The 15,053-nt window shown below is 42.2% G+C and overlaps 1 protein-coding gene across 4 annotated transcripts in view; it reads left to right on the top strand.

Annotated features, from left to right (window-relative positions):
* The first annotated feature begins 44 nt into the window (after positions 1-44).
* Positions 45-15,053, top strand: part of Palb2 (partner and localizer of BRCA2) — a 30,533-nt gene continuing 15,524 nt past the window's right edge. The window contains exons 1-7 of one of the 4 annotated variants that reach the window (XM_076551669.1): positions 45-343; positions 3,077-3,136; positions 3,593-3,686; positions 4,396-5,826; positions 9,123-9,653; positions 10,341-10,412; positions 13,321-13,482. In XM_076551669.1, coding sequence (XP_076407784.1) covers positions 9,645-9,653; positions 10,341-10,412; positions 13,321-13,482 — 243 coding nt within the window. In that variant the 5' untranslated portion in view covers positions 45-343; positions 3,077-3,136; positions 3,593-3,686; positions 4,396-5,826; positions 9,123-9,644. Of the gene's footprint in view, positions 344-3,076; positions 3,137-3,592; positions 3,687-4,395; positions 5,827-9,122; positions 9,791-10,340; positions 10,413-13,320; positions 13,483-15,053 lie in introns of those variants that run through there. The other 3 variants (XM_006980344.4, XM_076551661.1, XM_076551664.1) reach the window with 3 other exon arrangements.

The following is a 15,053-nucleotide window of genomic DNA, read 5'->3' as shown; positions in this document are numbered from 1 at the left end:
ATCCGCGCCCTCGACTCCCATCGACTCTCATCGACTGCTCGGCTCTCCTCTAAGCAGCCCCACGCCGTCGCGCGGAGGTCTCCAGCTGCGCATGCGCAGAGCGAGCGGCGGCTTTAATTGGCCCGAGTGGGAAGCGCGCGGGATCCGAGTGGCCCGTCTCGTCACGCGCTGAGGCTCGGCTAGGTCCTGCTTCCTTCCCGGGAATCCTTCGGGGCCCAGGAAGGTCTGGCTGGGTCCCGGTGACCACAGGCCCGAGGCTGGCGACGGCTGCTCCCTGCGTTCGGCTTCCATCCGGATGGAAGAGCCTCCCGGGAAGCCCCTCAGCTGTGCGGAGAAGGAAAAGGTGCCCGGGTTGTGGGAAGGGTGACTCCGGCCGGGCTCTAACCCCAGGACCTCAAGCCTGGTTCCTGAGTCCGAGGGAGGCAGTGTCCCCCGACCTACCCGCTAGGAGAAGTCACTGAGACTAGCGCGCTGCCTCACGTGGCGGAGCTTAAAATGCAAATTAGCAGCACGTAACTTCTAATGACATTGCTTAAATATTAGTTGTAAAACTTTAAATGTAGGTAAACCTAAAGGCCCCCCCCCCCGCCCCGTCACCCTCTGCCTCTCCCACCCTACCCCTGCCCACTCACGTAAGTCGTTCAACATTCTTGTACTTAACATTTTCGTGTTTGTATATTGGGTCTTGACCTCCACAAGTAATAGGTATATTTTGGAGAGGGAGGTGTTCATGATGTATGCTCTGGTTGGTTCTGCAACTTCTGTTTTTCTCCGTGTTTAAGACCCATGTTAGAACAGGACGACAGGAAGACTAATATAAATACTACATATAATGAATTGGTATGATGTATGTTTGTGCATGTAAATATAATATAGTAGGCTATAGTTTAGAAGTGCTCTCATTTCTTTAGGGTTCAATATATTACTCTTCTGCAAGACTTAAAGATTGCAAGTTCTTGTGCTTGCCGTGCAAAATTGGAATTCACATTAATTTGTTCTCCCATCCTGTCTTACCTTCTATCGGTGGTAAAGATCATTTACAAATAAACAAGATAAGTCCCGCACATTGATAAGATTGAGGACGAGACAACAACGGGGTTGAGAGCACAGACTCTAGGACAGTCGTTCTCGACCTTCCTAGTGCTGCGGCACTTTAATGTAGTTCTTCATGTCGTGGTGACCCCCAACCATGAAACTTTTTCATTACTACTTCAGAACCGTAATTTTGCTACTGTTATGGATAATGTAAACATCTGTGTTTTTCGGTGGCCTTAGGCCACCCCTGTGAAAGGACTGTCCCACCACCCAGAGGTCTCCATGCACAAGTTGAGAGCAGCTGCTCTAAGCCCTTCTTATGGGAGTTTAAATGGAGCAGTTACAAATTGCAGTATTCTGGAGAGACTGCTTCTTCTGTGTTCATTTTACATATCTATAAAATGAGGGTGATTATATCCATCTGTTAGGGTTATTGTGAGTGCTAATCGAGCTAATGGACATTAAAGTCGCAAAAGTCCTTAGAACCAACTGAAGCACATATGAAAGTGTCAGCAATTTTTATTATTGTGTGACTGAAAATGGATGGGGACTGGGGTGACTTGAAGGCAGAAGTACTAGAGTCCACAAAACGCCCTGGAAACTGAGGGTGAAGTGATTAATTAAGAAAAGTTAACATTGTTTGCAACTTTTGTTGTAGCTTTTTTTGCTGCTTTTTTGTTTGTGGGGTTGTTGTTGATTTTAAGACAGGGTGTCATATCCCAATCTCGTCTTGGACTTACTAGGTAGCTAAGGATGCCCTAGACTCCTGATTGTCCTCTCTGCCTCCCAAGTGCTGGGATTACAGGTGTTTACCACAGACCTGGGTTTATGCAGTGCTGAGACTCAAAACCAGGGCTCCGTACATGCTAGATGAGCACTCTACCAAGTGAATGAAATACATCTCCCGCCCCCATTGTTTTGTTTTAAAAGGAATACACTAAGGGTAGAAATCCAACAGTTGTCTGAAGGATGAATACCAGTTTAAAGGTTCCTAAAGGGCAGGAAGATAAGGGTGGTTTGCTGCTGAGAGAATATTTCCAACCACAGAAGCCAAGCAGACAAAGAATCTACACTTTGAGAGACTAATAACTTGGCATAATACAGTTCAATTTATTTACAAAAGCTGTGTGGAATGCCAGCCATGCCCCTAGCTGGGAACTCAGCAGTGACAGCCCCACCTCTTTCGCGGGCTCTCTTCTGCAGCATCTCTTCAAACATATGAACCCGTTCCACCGTGAAGCTGTCCTGCTTGTGCTGCCTAAAGTAACTACACGTCCCCCATTTCCCCAAACTTAGTTCCTTCCTTCAGACCTCAGAAATGCCTCCAAGACTACACTCCTTGAAGTAGTGCCTTCAGGGAGCTAGTTGCTCATATCACCCAGGTTAATCTAAGTATTTATTACCATGTGAAATCTTATCTGTTGTCTTGCATATTTGCATCCTTTACTACAAGTAAATTAACCACCTTGTACCTCAAGCACCAGGGATAGATATCTGACACTGTGTGTATCACTGGGGGGGAGGGGTGCGAAGGGGGCGTTACTACTGTAAGTTCCTGCGCCATTAATAGATAAAAAGCATTTATTGGTTGATTGACTGTGGTAAGAGCCCCTCCCTGTTTCTCAAAGTGATGGGGAGACAGAAGAAAATGGACAGCATAGTGTGTGGTGTAGTAAATTTTGAGAAGAGCGCAGAAGAACGGGAGAATGTCTAAACTGGGTTTGAACAAGAACCTAGAAGACTACCCTGGGGAAGTAGTCCTGCACATTGAGGCTTGAGGAATCCATAGGAATTGTGAAAGGGATGAATTGCTCCAGGTGACAGGAAACCATCATGGCAAAGTCTGAGAGAGCTTGATACTTTGTAGGAACTATGAAAAGGTCTATTTGGGGAAACTGCCCTTCCCTGTACTGAGTCTTGCTGAGGGATGCTGCTGAGCACCGCACACTGCCATATGCCATCTCAGGCCTGCTGAGTACCACATCCCTTTCCTCTGGTTCCACCTTTTCACTGCTCAAAATTGTTAATGTTTTTCTTCTAGTTGAAGGAAAAGTTAGCATTTTTGAAAAAGGAATACAGCAAGACACTTGCTCGTCTTAAGGTGAGTGAATCATATTCTGTCAAATTAAGGTGTTGCACAAAAGAGTTTGTTGTTTTGGTTTGGTTTTTGGTTTTGAAACAGGGCCTCACTATGTAGTCAGGCCATTGTGGACTTAAACGCATAAACCTGGGGCCACGCAAGGTGGCTCAGAGGGTAAAGTCACCCGCTGCCACGCTCGACAAAGTGAGCTCAATGCCCAGGACCAACGTGGTGTAAGGAAAGTTGTCTTCGATCTCCACTAAAATGCTAAGGCACAGGGGTATTTGAGTGTATGCACACACACACATACACAATAATTAAAATATAATAAAAATAAATAAACCCGCAATCCTGCCTTGGCCTTCTGGATGCTAGGATTACAGGTGTGTACCATCACACCTAATGGGAAGAAAGGTTCTTGACAGTAATACAGCTTTAAGGAAAATTGATTTCTTGGGCTGCTTTTGTTTTCTCTAGCGTGCCAAAAGAGCTGAGAAGGTTAAGAACTCTGAGAAAGCAATAGAAGATTGTGTGCCCCATCAGGAAATCTCCCCACAGCTAAGCCGCTCTGGTAAATTAGCCTGTTCACTTACACTTGCTTTGTATTCATTCCTCAACTGGCTGATGTTACCTTTTCACAGCCCATGGATAATAAGCAGTAGACTTCTTAAATAATACAAAATTCATGGTACACAATTCAAATGATATCCTGTGTCTTAAGTTGGATTGTCTATTTAGTTGCTCTTTTTCTCCTCAAATTTTAGGAACTATAGTCAATGTTTTAGTATTAGAAAAATGACTTTTTAACTCTTAGTTATTTTTTTATTTATTTTTAGGGGTTTTTTGTTTGTTTGTTTGTTTGTTTTTCTTTGGGCTTTTCGAGACAGGGTTTCTCTGTAGCTTTAGAGCCTGTCCTGGAACTCACTCTGTAGATGAGGTTGGCCTCGAACTCACAGAGATCCACCTGTCTCTGTCTTCTGAGTGCTGGGATTAAAGGCATGCGCCACCACCGGCCCTAGTTAGGATTTTTTAATTGGCATCTTGCCACATAGCCAATGTTTCCTACGCTGGTTTCATATTCATGAAGCAGTCCTTCTGCTTCAGCCTCAGTAGTAGTGCTTGGATTGTGTGGGCCGCCGTGCCCAGTGCCACCTTTTAACTGTAAAGGTAATGCCACATGAATGGCTATGTCTGTGTTTCTGCGTGAGTCTGTTTTTGATTCTCTTGAGAGACTATCTGGGAGTGGACTTACTGAGTCTCATATATACTTTCCCCCTCAGAACCTATAAACGAAGGCTCTCCTTGTGATACATTACAAATCAACCATCTTGATGAGGAAACTGGAGAAAACATCGCTGTGATCCTTGATGTTGAACCTCAGTCCTTTAACCATAAAAATGGCCAAGAAGAAGAAGTGTTCCATACACAAAGAACAGGTGACATCCAGGAACAGTTTTTGCATGGCATCAGCAGCCCTGGTGGTAAGAAAGGGCAGAATGCACTGCCTGGGAGAACAAAGAAGCAGTGGAAGAAGACATCTGTTTCACAGGAAAAAGAGTCTTTCCTTGACCTTAATTCTCTCGTACACCCTGACAAGCAACGAAAGACACAGGAAGCAATCAGCAGCAAAAGTCCTAGGTCCCCAATAACTAAAGAGACGCACCATTTAAGTCTGAAGTCTAAACCTCCTGGTCCTCCATGCCTTGATACAGAAATTGATGGAGAGGATTTATTAATTTCACCATCTGGCAAATCAGAAAAGGATATTGATACACTTGTAAAAGGAAATAATGTCTCCATGGAGACTACAGTTCCTTCCTGTACTGTGTCAGACAGCAATCACAGTCAACACCTTGAACATACACCTCCTAACAGTGACTGCAAAATTACTCTTCAGGGCCCAGCTTCATCCATAAACCTGGAGGCACAAGGCAGAAAAATGACTATAGTTACAGATAACCCAGTAGTAAATAAAACTGTGAATGCCAGTGATCAGCTGCCAGGAAGTCCTAATTCAGAGGCAAGGAATTCATGTTCTCTAAATGATCTCACTCACAGTAACTTGCCAGCAGGTACTACCCAAAACTTTCAGTCTTTAAAATCGGGTCACGTTGTTGTTGGTAGAAATGAGAATCTTCAGGAAGATGAAATTCTAGGGCCGTCTAAGGACAGCCCAGCAGCAGTTTCCCCTCCTTCCACAGAAAGCCAAATACATTCTTGTACAATGCTTGAAGGCCTTTTGTTTCCTGCAGAATATTATGTTAGAACTACCCGTCGGATGTCAGACTGTCAGAGGAAAATAGCTCTGGAAGCTGTAATTCAAAGTCACTTGGGTATCAAGAAGAAAGGGCTTAAAAATAAAAGTAAAGCAACTAAGAATGCAGTCCTCTCCGATGAAGAAACTGAGCAAAGTGAAAGTAGTATGTTGGACACAGGCACAGGGCAGTCCAGCTCAGGAAGTCCCTCTCAGGAACTAATCTCGTCAGCTGAGGCTAGCTCTCCCACAGGACCTGCTGAGGCTGACAGCCAATCCAGGAAAACCACTACACAGCTACCTGGTAGAGGACACAGAGGAAGACGAAAATCAGTCCGAGTCTCCACACTAGCTCATTGTCAGCTGCTCTTCCCTCCTTGCAGCACACTGGGTGTTAACATGTCCAAGGGCAAATTCACCAAGCCTAAGTGTCCAAATGGAAAAGTGATTATTAATGGTAAGAAGAAAGTTGATTACAAATTGGGTTGTGTTTGATGATGGTTGATATGACAGCTAATCATCACTGTGTACGTGATACTTGGAAATGCTGTACACTATTAACTTACTGAATCATCACTGCCCTATACAAAGTAGAACCTTTTTAACTCCACTTTCAAGTGAGGAAAGTAAGGCAGGGAGAGGGTTCGTTGACTTTAAATGGTAGAGCTAAGATTGAAACATGGCAATGTGGCACCCGAGTTCAGTGGTATGTTTGAAACTTACACAGCAAACGAAACATACTGGGTGCTTATCAAACTAATACCTGTTTAAGTACAGCACAATCTTTCCATGGGTAGAATCTAATAGAGGTGTTTTGAAGTAAAATGGAATATGTACTAGGTAAAACTACAGAAAAACTCTATCATGTAATAGAAAGCCTGGGAACTTTTGTGGATAATATAACTGTGGTCTGTAGAATATAAGATTTTTGGAATAGTAAGCAAGAGTATAACAAGCTTCTTATTCATTTCCTCAGAAAATCATACTTGATAAGCAACAGAAAAAACAGGATCACTACAGCTTTAAATAGGGAATGAACAAATACCTCAAATTTAGATAGTGAATAATTTGCTTGCCATTTTCTCATCTATTTTGCTGTGGTGCAGCAGCAGCAGCCATAGACAATATGTAACTTACCATGGTCTCATAAAACTTTGTACATAAATAGGCAGCCATTGAACACAGATGTTGGTTTATAAGCTATAATTCATTCATTTAAGAATAGTAAGCATAGCACTTTTCCTTATCTAAATCAACAATATAAAAATTTAAGAAAAAAGAAGGCCAGGCGTGGTATTGCATACCATTATTCACAACTGAGGTAGAGGCAGGCAGGTCTCGTGAGTTCTAGACCAGCCAGCGTTATATAGTGTGACTCTGTCTGAAAAAAGGTATGCACTCCAATAATAATCTAGAAACTTTTTGTTTGGAGACAGATTCCCAGTATCTAGTTCAGACTGGCTTTGAACTCCTTCTGCCTTAGCCTCCTGAGTGCCGGGCTACCTTGCCTAGTTAGACATTTTTTTAAACATATATAATTAGAAATGGTCTGTTGTGATCTTATTTTCCTTATGTGTTTGGCCTGCCTGTATGCCTGTATACCACCTGCATGCAGTGCCAGTGGTGGCCAGAAGAGAGTATGCATGGTTGTGAGTCCCAGTATGGATACTGGAGTGCTCTTAACTGCTGAGCCATCTCTCCAGTCCCCTGCTATGGTTTTGGTAAACTGAGCTACATTTAAAAACTTTTTCTGTTTCCATTATCAAGTTTACAATTCATATGTGAAATTGATATTACTAGGGATTTTTTAAAAGATTTATTTATTTATCATGTGTACAATATCCTGCCTGCATGTATGCCAGCACACCAGAAGAAGGCACCAGATCTCATTGTAGATGTTTTGAGCCATCTTGTGGTTGCTGGGAACTCAGGACCTCTAGAAGAGCAGCCAGTGCTCTTAACCTCTGAGCCATCTCTCCAGTCCCCTGTTAGAGATGTTTTTAAAGCATCATTCATGACAAAGATAAAACAAAAAAACCTGCAACAAAACCTTCTTTAAGGGCTGGAGAGATGGCTCAGAGGTTAAGAGCACTGGCTGTTTGTCCAGAGATCCTGGGTTTGATTCCCAGTTACCACATGGTGGCTCACAACCATCTATAATGAGATCTGGTGCCCTCTTCTGGCCTGCAGGCATACATGCAGGCAGAACACTGTATACATAATAAATAAATCTTTAAAAAAAAAAAAAACCCTTCTTTAATAACAATAAAAAACAGCCAAGGATTTGGTGCTGCTTTCTGGTTTTGGTTTGCTTTGTGTATGGACCAGACTGCCCTGAAACTCATAAAAATTCCTTAGCTCTGCCCCTTGACTGCTGATACTAAAGGGTGTGCCGGCCTCTGTCTTTGTTGAGACTAAAGACTTGTATCACCACACTCAGCCTGGTGCTGCTTTCTTAAGGGGTCAGAGAAGAGATGTGTTTGTGGTTTTGTTTATGTGTACACATGTGTGGGTTTGTTTATATGACTGTAGTGCTTGAAGGGGCCAGAAGAGGGCATCAGATCCCCTGGAGCCCGAGTTACAGGCAATTGTGAACTGCTTGCTCCATGTGCATTCTGGGAACCAAACTCTGGCCTTCTGTAAGAGCGGTACACATTCTTATTTTCAACTGTGTGTATATGTATATGTCTGTACATGTAAATGTAAGTACCTACCAAGACCAGAGATGTTGGAGCTGGAGTTACAGGCTGTGAGCCACAAGATATGAGTGCTGGGGATCAAACTCAGGTTCTTTAAAAGAGCAGTAAACATTCTTAATCTCTAAGCTACTGCTCCAGCCCCAAAGTACATGTTCTGAACCATTCTCTCCAGCCCCAGAGACATGGTTATAATAAAGATGGTAAAATAATAAACAATATCAATCTTCGAAAATTAAAAACTTTTTCTAGAGCCGAGTGTGGTGGTACATGCCTTTAATTCTACCATTCAAGAGGCAGAGGCAGGTGGATCTTTGAGTTCGAGGCCAGCCTGGTCTACAGAGTGAGTTCCAGGACAGCTAGGACTCCACAGAGAAACCCTGTCTGGAAAAAAACAAAACAAAACAAAAAATAAATAAAAAACTTTTTCTAGAGGTGACATTCACATAACAAAGTTAAGTGTTTGTTGTTAAGTGAGCAATCCAGTGATATTTGCTGATTTACTGTGTTACACAGTTGCCATCTCTACTTCAAAAACATTTCATTACTCCACAGGAAGCCCATGCCCACTAAGCATCTGCTTTCTTCTCATTCCCAGTCCACGTGCAACTACCATTTTACTGCATGATATCTGGGACCCGATAGGTAGCATTCTAGATACTTCAGAGAAATGGAATTATGTGATGTATGACCTTTGCATTTTGCATCTGTTTGTTTTCATTTAGCATTATGTCCATGATGTAGTGGTTCAGTCCTTCACTCCTTTTTGTGGCTGAACAGCTTGCTGGCCAACCAGGCTAGCTGAATCAGCAAGCTCCAGGCTCAGTGAGACACCTAGTCCTAAAAAAATGAGGTAGAGAGCAATTGCAGATACCACCTAACATTGACATGCATGTGAACGAACATACACATGTGAAAACACATATCTACATTAAATAATATTAAATATTAAATAATATTAAAATAATAATTGCTTTGGAGTAATGATAATGCTTTCATTGCACCATCAGAATAAAATCTGAATTTTAAGGCAACTTGTCTTCTTTCAATATCACAGACTTCGAGTTACCTGATGAAGAATTTGGGCCTCTTAAGCTTGAAAAATTGAAGTCCTATTCAGAAAAACTGATTGAGTCATCTGACTCAAAAAACTATGGAGAGAGGCTTCCTAGGGAAGGAAATTGTGCCACTCTGGAGGAACTGCAGATAGATTCAGAAATGGAGGACTTGGAGGAGAAACTCATGGCTCCATCAGTGGAAGCACAGCATCCAGGGCCAACCCTGAAAAGGCAGCAAAGGACCAAGGGCATTTCTTCATCCATAGTGCTTTTCACGCCTACAGACACGGCTGCATCTAACCACAGTGCCAGATCCTCGGCCTACCCATCTTCACCTGCTTTCCCCATCTTAGGCAAGACTCCAGCTTTTGCCTCCCAAGCAACCAGTGAGAATGTAGCTGCTGAAGTTGGACAGACTTGCCCTACATCCCAACCTTCTCACTTTGGAGACACAAGCAGTCTTGCTAATAACAAACAATGCAACAGTTCAGCCAGCTCACCAAAACTGGATACCAACCTGCATGTGTCAGGTAGGCAAGGACAACCTGCCTGTGACAGTGACTCTGGCCCCCAGGCAACACCTCTACCCATTGAGTCATTCACTTTCAGAGAAAATCAGCTCTGTGGAAATGCATGCCTCGAGTTACATGAACATTCCATTGAACAGGTACAGTCATTTCCTTTGTGAAATTTTCTCTGAAAGGATGAAATGTCTTAGTGAATATGGACAGCATGACTTTCTCACCATTGGCCTCTTAGTATTTATAAAGATTTTTTTGCTGTTTGTTTGAAATGACTTCATTGTAAACGTTATGCTCATTCTGGGGAAATTAAGGCTAATTAAATTATGTATTTCTTTACTAACTTTTTATTTTTATTTTTTATGTTCATTAGTGTTCTGCCTGCGTGAAAGGTGTAAGATCCTCTGAAACTAGAGTCAGAGACAGTTGTTAGTACCATGTAGGTGCTGGGAATTGAACTCGGGTCCTCTGGAAGAGCAGCCAGTGTTTCTAACTGCTGAGCTATCTCTCTAGCACCCTAAATTATGTATTTTAAAAATAGAAGGAGGGTCCTATTCTCTTTGTCATTAATGAGATAGTTGATTTGCCTTTGTGTTGTTAGTAGAGGAAGTAACATCTGAGATAGCTTTGCTGCTGAGTGAGTGAGAAAGACGAGCATCACGTAAAGTAAACTCACACTGTGACTTATCTCCACAGACTGAAATCACAGACCTCCCTGCTCGAGACAGCTTGAATCCAGGGAGCCTACAGTTGGTCTCAAAGTTCAAGGTCAGAAGAATATCCTGTTATGTGTGCCTTGTATATTACATGAGAAACATTGAATGAGTTGATGAGAAGGTTGGAAAGAATTCTATCACAGAGCTGTTTAATTTCTTGTTTGTTTAATATTAAATGTATTGAAAAACAGATGCAGAAAAGCAGATTTTAATTCTTTATCACAGTATTTAGTTGTAGTTATGTTTTGAGTTACCTTTCTGAAATTTATACACTAAGTTACTGCCAGGAGCAACTTAACTCTTTTGAGACAGGGTCTCACTATAGGCTGGCCTCAAACTCAGAGATCTGTTTGCCTCTGCCTCCCAAGTGCTGTGCTGGAATTAAAGGCATGTTCCACCACACCTGGCTTAATTTTTAAAATTGAATTTAAGTTTATTTAATTGAGCTGCATAATTTATTTAAATCAGATGTTTTGACAGAGGAGAAAGGAGGGAGACAGGAGTCATTCATGCCTCTCCTGCTAAATGATGTAACATTCTTCAAGAATCATGATTTATAAGAAAATGGGTTGTGTGTGGCGGCACACAGTGTCTCAAGAGACAAGTAGACCATGAGTTTGAGGCCAGTGTAGACTGCCTATCAATTTCAAGGTCAGATTGGGCAATACAGTAAACTCTCAAGAAAGGAAAATTTCACTTCTGGGTTTTGCTACAGTAAGTTTTAATTACTTCAGACTCACAGAAGTGCTGCTGCCAGTTACAGGCAGATTGGCCTCTGGGATCCAGGCTCCTTTTCTGTAGCAGGTACATGGGAGTAGCACCTCTGCTCTGTGTCAAAGCTGGTGTCTGGTCAATTTTATGTATGTATGTATGTATGTATGTATGTATGTATGTATGTACGTATGTATGTATGTATGTATTTTATTTATTCTCTCATGCATTACATCCCAACCTCAGTTTCCTTTTCCTCCACTTCTCCCAAACCCTCCTCCCATTTCCCTTCTCCCCCTAGATGCCGTCCTCCTCCATTTCCCTTCAGAAAAGAGCAGGCCTCCCAGGAATATCAGCTGAACACAGCATAAAAAGTCACAATAAGACTAGGCACAAACTCTCACATCAAGGCTGGGTGAGGCAATCAAGTAGGATATAAAGGGCCCCAAGAGCAGGCAAAAGAGTCGGAGATAACCTCCACTCCCACTGTTAGGAATCACACAAGTACACCAAACTACACAACCATGACATATAGGCAGAGGACCTAGCTCAGACCCATACATGGTCTGTGATTGTCACTCAGTCTTTGTGAGACCCCGTGAGCCCTGCTTAGTTGATTCTGTGGGCCATGTTCTCATGGTGTCCTCAACTCAGGTCAATTTAAATGCCTTAGATTCAAATGGGATTTATCATTTTGTTCATATTTTCAAATTTATATGTTAAAGGTTACAATTCTTTTGTTGCTGTTTTTGGTTTTTGGAGACAGGATTTCTCTGTGTACCCCTGGCTATCCTGGAACTTGCTTGGTATAACTTGGTATAACTCAAACTCACAAAGGACCAGCCTGCCTATGCCTCCGCCTTTCAAGTTCTAGGATTAAAGGTGTCTGCCACCATGTTTGTCTTTCTCCTATTTTTAAAATTAATTTATTTATTTAAGGCAGGGTCTTAAGTATACAAGACCAGCCTTGTTCTCCAGATTTAGCTAACGATGGCCTTAAACTTCTGATCCTTCTACTTCTACCTTCCAAGTTGTGGGATTACTGGAATTGTATAGATCCATCAGTATGTTCCATCATGTTCAACAGTATGTTCCATCATGTCCAGTTTGTTGGGTGCTGGGAATTGAGCCCAGGGCTTTGTATGCAGTAGACAAGTACTTTGCCAAATAAGACACATCTCTAGTCCTTATTCCTCCATTTCTGAAGGTAATTTCTTCTTGCATCAGACTTTAAAAATGTGTCTTTTTTGTTTATGTTTGTTTTCAAAAGCAACTAGTTCTTTTTTTGTTTTTTTGAGACAGGGTTTCTTGTGTAGTTTTGGTGCCTGTCCTGGATCTCGCTCTGCAGACCATGCTCCTCAAACTTACAGAGCTCCACCTGGCTCTGCCTCTCAAGTGCTGAGATCAAAGGTGTGCACCACCGCCACCCGGCAGCAACTAGGTTTTGATTGTACTGGTTTTGTTTTGTTTTGTTTTAGAGGTAGAGTCTTGGTGTGTAGCTTAGGCTGGTCTTAAGCTCAGGACCCTCTTGCCTCTTTTTTCTGGTACTAGGATTACAGCCATGCACTACCACACCTGGTTCATTCATTGTTTTTACTTTGTTCTCATTGTTTGGTTTGTGTTTTTATTAACTTCTTGGGCTGTTTGCAATCTATTTTATTCTTTCTGAAAACAACTGTTTGGGCCATGATTACGGGTTTTGACACATAGTATTCTCCTTGTCCTAATCAAAAATGGCATGTTGAAGTGGAGCAAAGTGGTGCATGCCTGTAATCCCAGCACTTGGGAGGCCAGCCTGATCTACCTTTCAAGTTCTAGACCAGCCAAGGTTGCACGGTGAGACCCTGCCTTTAAAGAAAGCGTATAGTATATGGCTTCCACTCTTTATTCTCTCTTTAACTTGTGAGTTGTTCACTGGGATGTTCAATTTCCAAACAGGTAAGTTCTTATGGGCTCTCTTTTTTTGTGGCTAAATCAGAATGTATTCCATTCTAGAATTACATAGTCTACAACCTTTTATTTAGTTCTGGAGTTAAGACATTTTTACATTTATCATGATGTAAATCTGGTAGATGGTTTTGGGTTTTTTGTTTGTTTTGTGACATAAAATTTTATAAAGATTTCTTATAACCTGCTTAAACTTTCATTTTACTTAGCTGGTATTTCTTCTCATCTTTACAACTCACCACTTTTCATACTTACTCTTTCCATTAAACGGAACGTTAACATAACTTATCCTTCTGGGTCAGAATCCTTCCAGTTCCTGTTCTGTGGATGTGAGTGCCGTGTGGTGGGAAAGAGCTGCTGCTAAGGAGCCTTGTATCATAACTGCTTGTGAAGATGTAGTTTCTCTTTGGAAACCCTTGGATACTTTGCAATGGGAAAAAGTTCATACCTGGCACTTCACAGAGGTATGTCCAATCCTTAGACCTGAAAGATGGATTTACGATGTGGATAGACAGCTTAGCAGAGATCTGTGACTACTCACTGCAGAATCATGTTCAAGCGTTTATGAAACATCTCGTGCCACATGCTCACCATCTCAGCTCCAGCATTAGCATCATACTTTGTTTCATCATGCTTGCATGCAGTAGATTTCTACAGTGGGTCTGTTGGGAAGCTTGCATTTGTGTCTATTCTACCATCTAAACTGCTGATAGCTGTGTGTCTTCCCTTCACCAAAGCCCTGTTCTCTTTTCTACATATTATCTGTTCGTCTTCATATGCCTCTAATGTGGCTACAATCCTAGTTAGAAATGTTATTACTGTTACTATCACCACTTCTACTACTACTACTACTACTTACTACTACTACTACTACTACTACTATTATTATTATTATTATTAATGTGTTGGGGGAGGTGTGTGTGCATGCCACAGAACGTCTATGGAAATCAGAAGACAGCTTTCAGTAATCATTCTCCTTCCAATGCGAGCACCAGGGATTGAACTCAGGTTGCTAGGCTTATATGGGAAGTATTTTTACCTGCTGAACCACCTTCCCAGTCCCTATGTTTAAGATTTTAAATCCATATGAACATTCTCTTGTTTCTACTTATTTTCTTTGGTGAGAGGGGAGTATTGAGACAGGGTCTCATGTAGCCCAGGTTGGCCACTTCATATAATGAAGCTTTCCTTGAACTCCTGGCCCTTCTGCCTCTACCTGTCTGGTACTGGGGTTATAGCCATACACCATATGCCTGGCTTTTCTATATATTCTTTATATGTATTTGTACTTTTTCCTTATTCTTCCTATGCCCATAGCTTTGAACACTGGGCTTTGCACAGAGGTAATATTGAACATCTATCTGCTCAGTGACTAATAAAATCTCCTTTTTTCTCTGAGGATTATACCTAGGGCCTTATTCATGCTAAGCTTATGATCTACCATTGAACTTCACCTCCAGCCAGCCCCTAAATGTGAATGTGTAACTCAAATCCTAATGGGCTTTAATAAAAACCCGGAGCCAAATATTGGGGTAAATGCTGAAAGATCGGAGAAGCAGAGCAGCCAGCCACTAGAGTTCTTACCTTTCCCGAATCCTCAGCCTGGAAGAGCACTGAGCTCCTGTCTCCTCCATCTTATTCCTCTCTCCACCCAGCCATATCACTTCCTGTCTCTACCTCCCTAGTGCTGGGATTAAAGGTGTGAGATCCCAAGTGCTGGGATTAAAGGTGTGTGCCATCACTGCCTGGCTCTGTTTCTCTATCAGACTGGATCAATCTCATGTAGCCCTGGGTGGCCTTGAACTCACAGAGATCTGTCTACCTCTGCCTCCCAAGTGCTGGGGTTAAAGGTGTGGGCCACCACTGCCTGGCCTCTATGGCTAACTAGTGATTTAGCGCCACACTCTGATCTTCAGGCAAGTGTTAGATCACAAGCAAAATATCACCAAATGAACTAGTTTTCTTTTCTATTCCTTTCTTCCCTCATTCCCTTCCTTCTTTCCTTCCTTCCTTTCTCTATATTTAAGTGTGCAGG

Source organism: Peromyscus maniculatus, chromosome 1, assembly GCF_049852395.1.
Source record: "Peromyscus maniculatus bairdii isolate BWxNUB_F1_BW_parent chromosome 1, HU_Pman_BW_mat_3.1, whole genome shotgun sequence".
NCBI classification, from domain to species: Eukaryota; Metazoa; Chordata; class Mammalia; order Rodentia; family Cricetidae; genus Peromyscus; species Peromyscus maniculatus.
The sequence above is the reverse complement of the archived record's forward strand: the minus strand, read 5'-3'. Positions and strand labels throughout refer to the sequence as shown.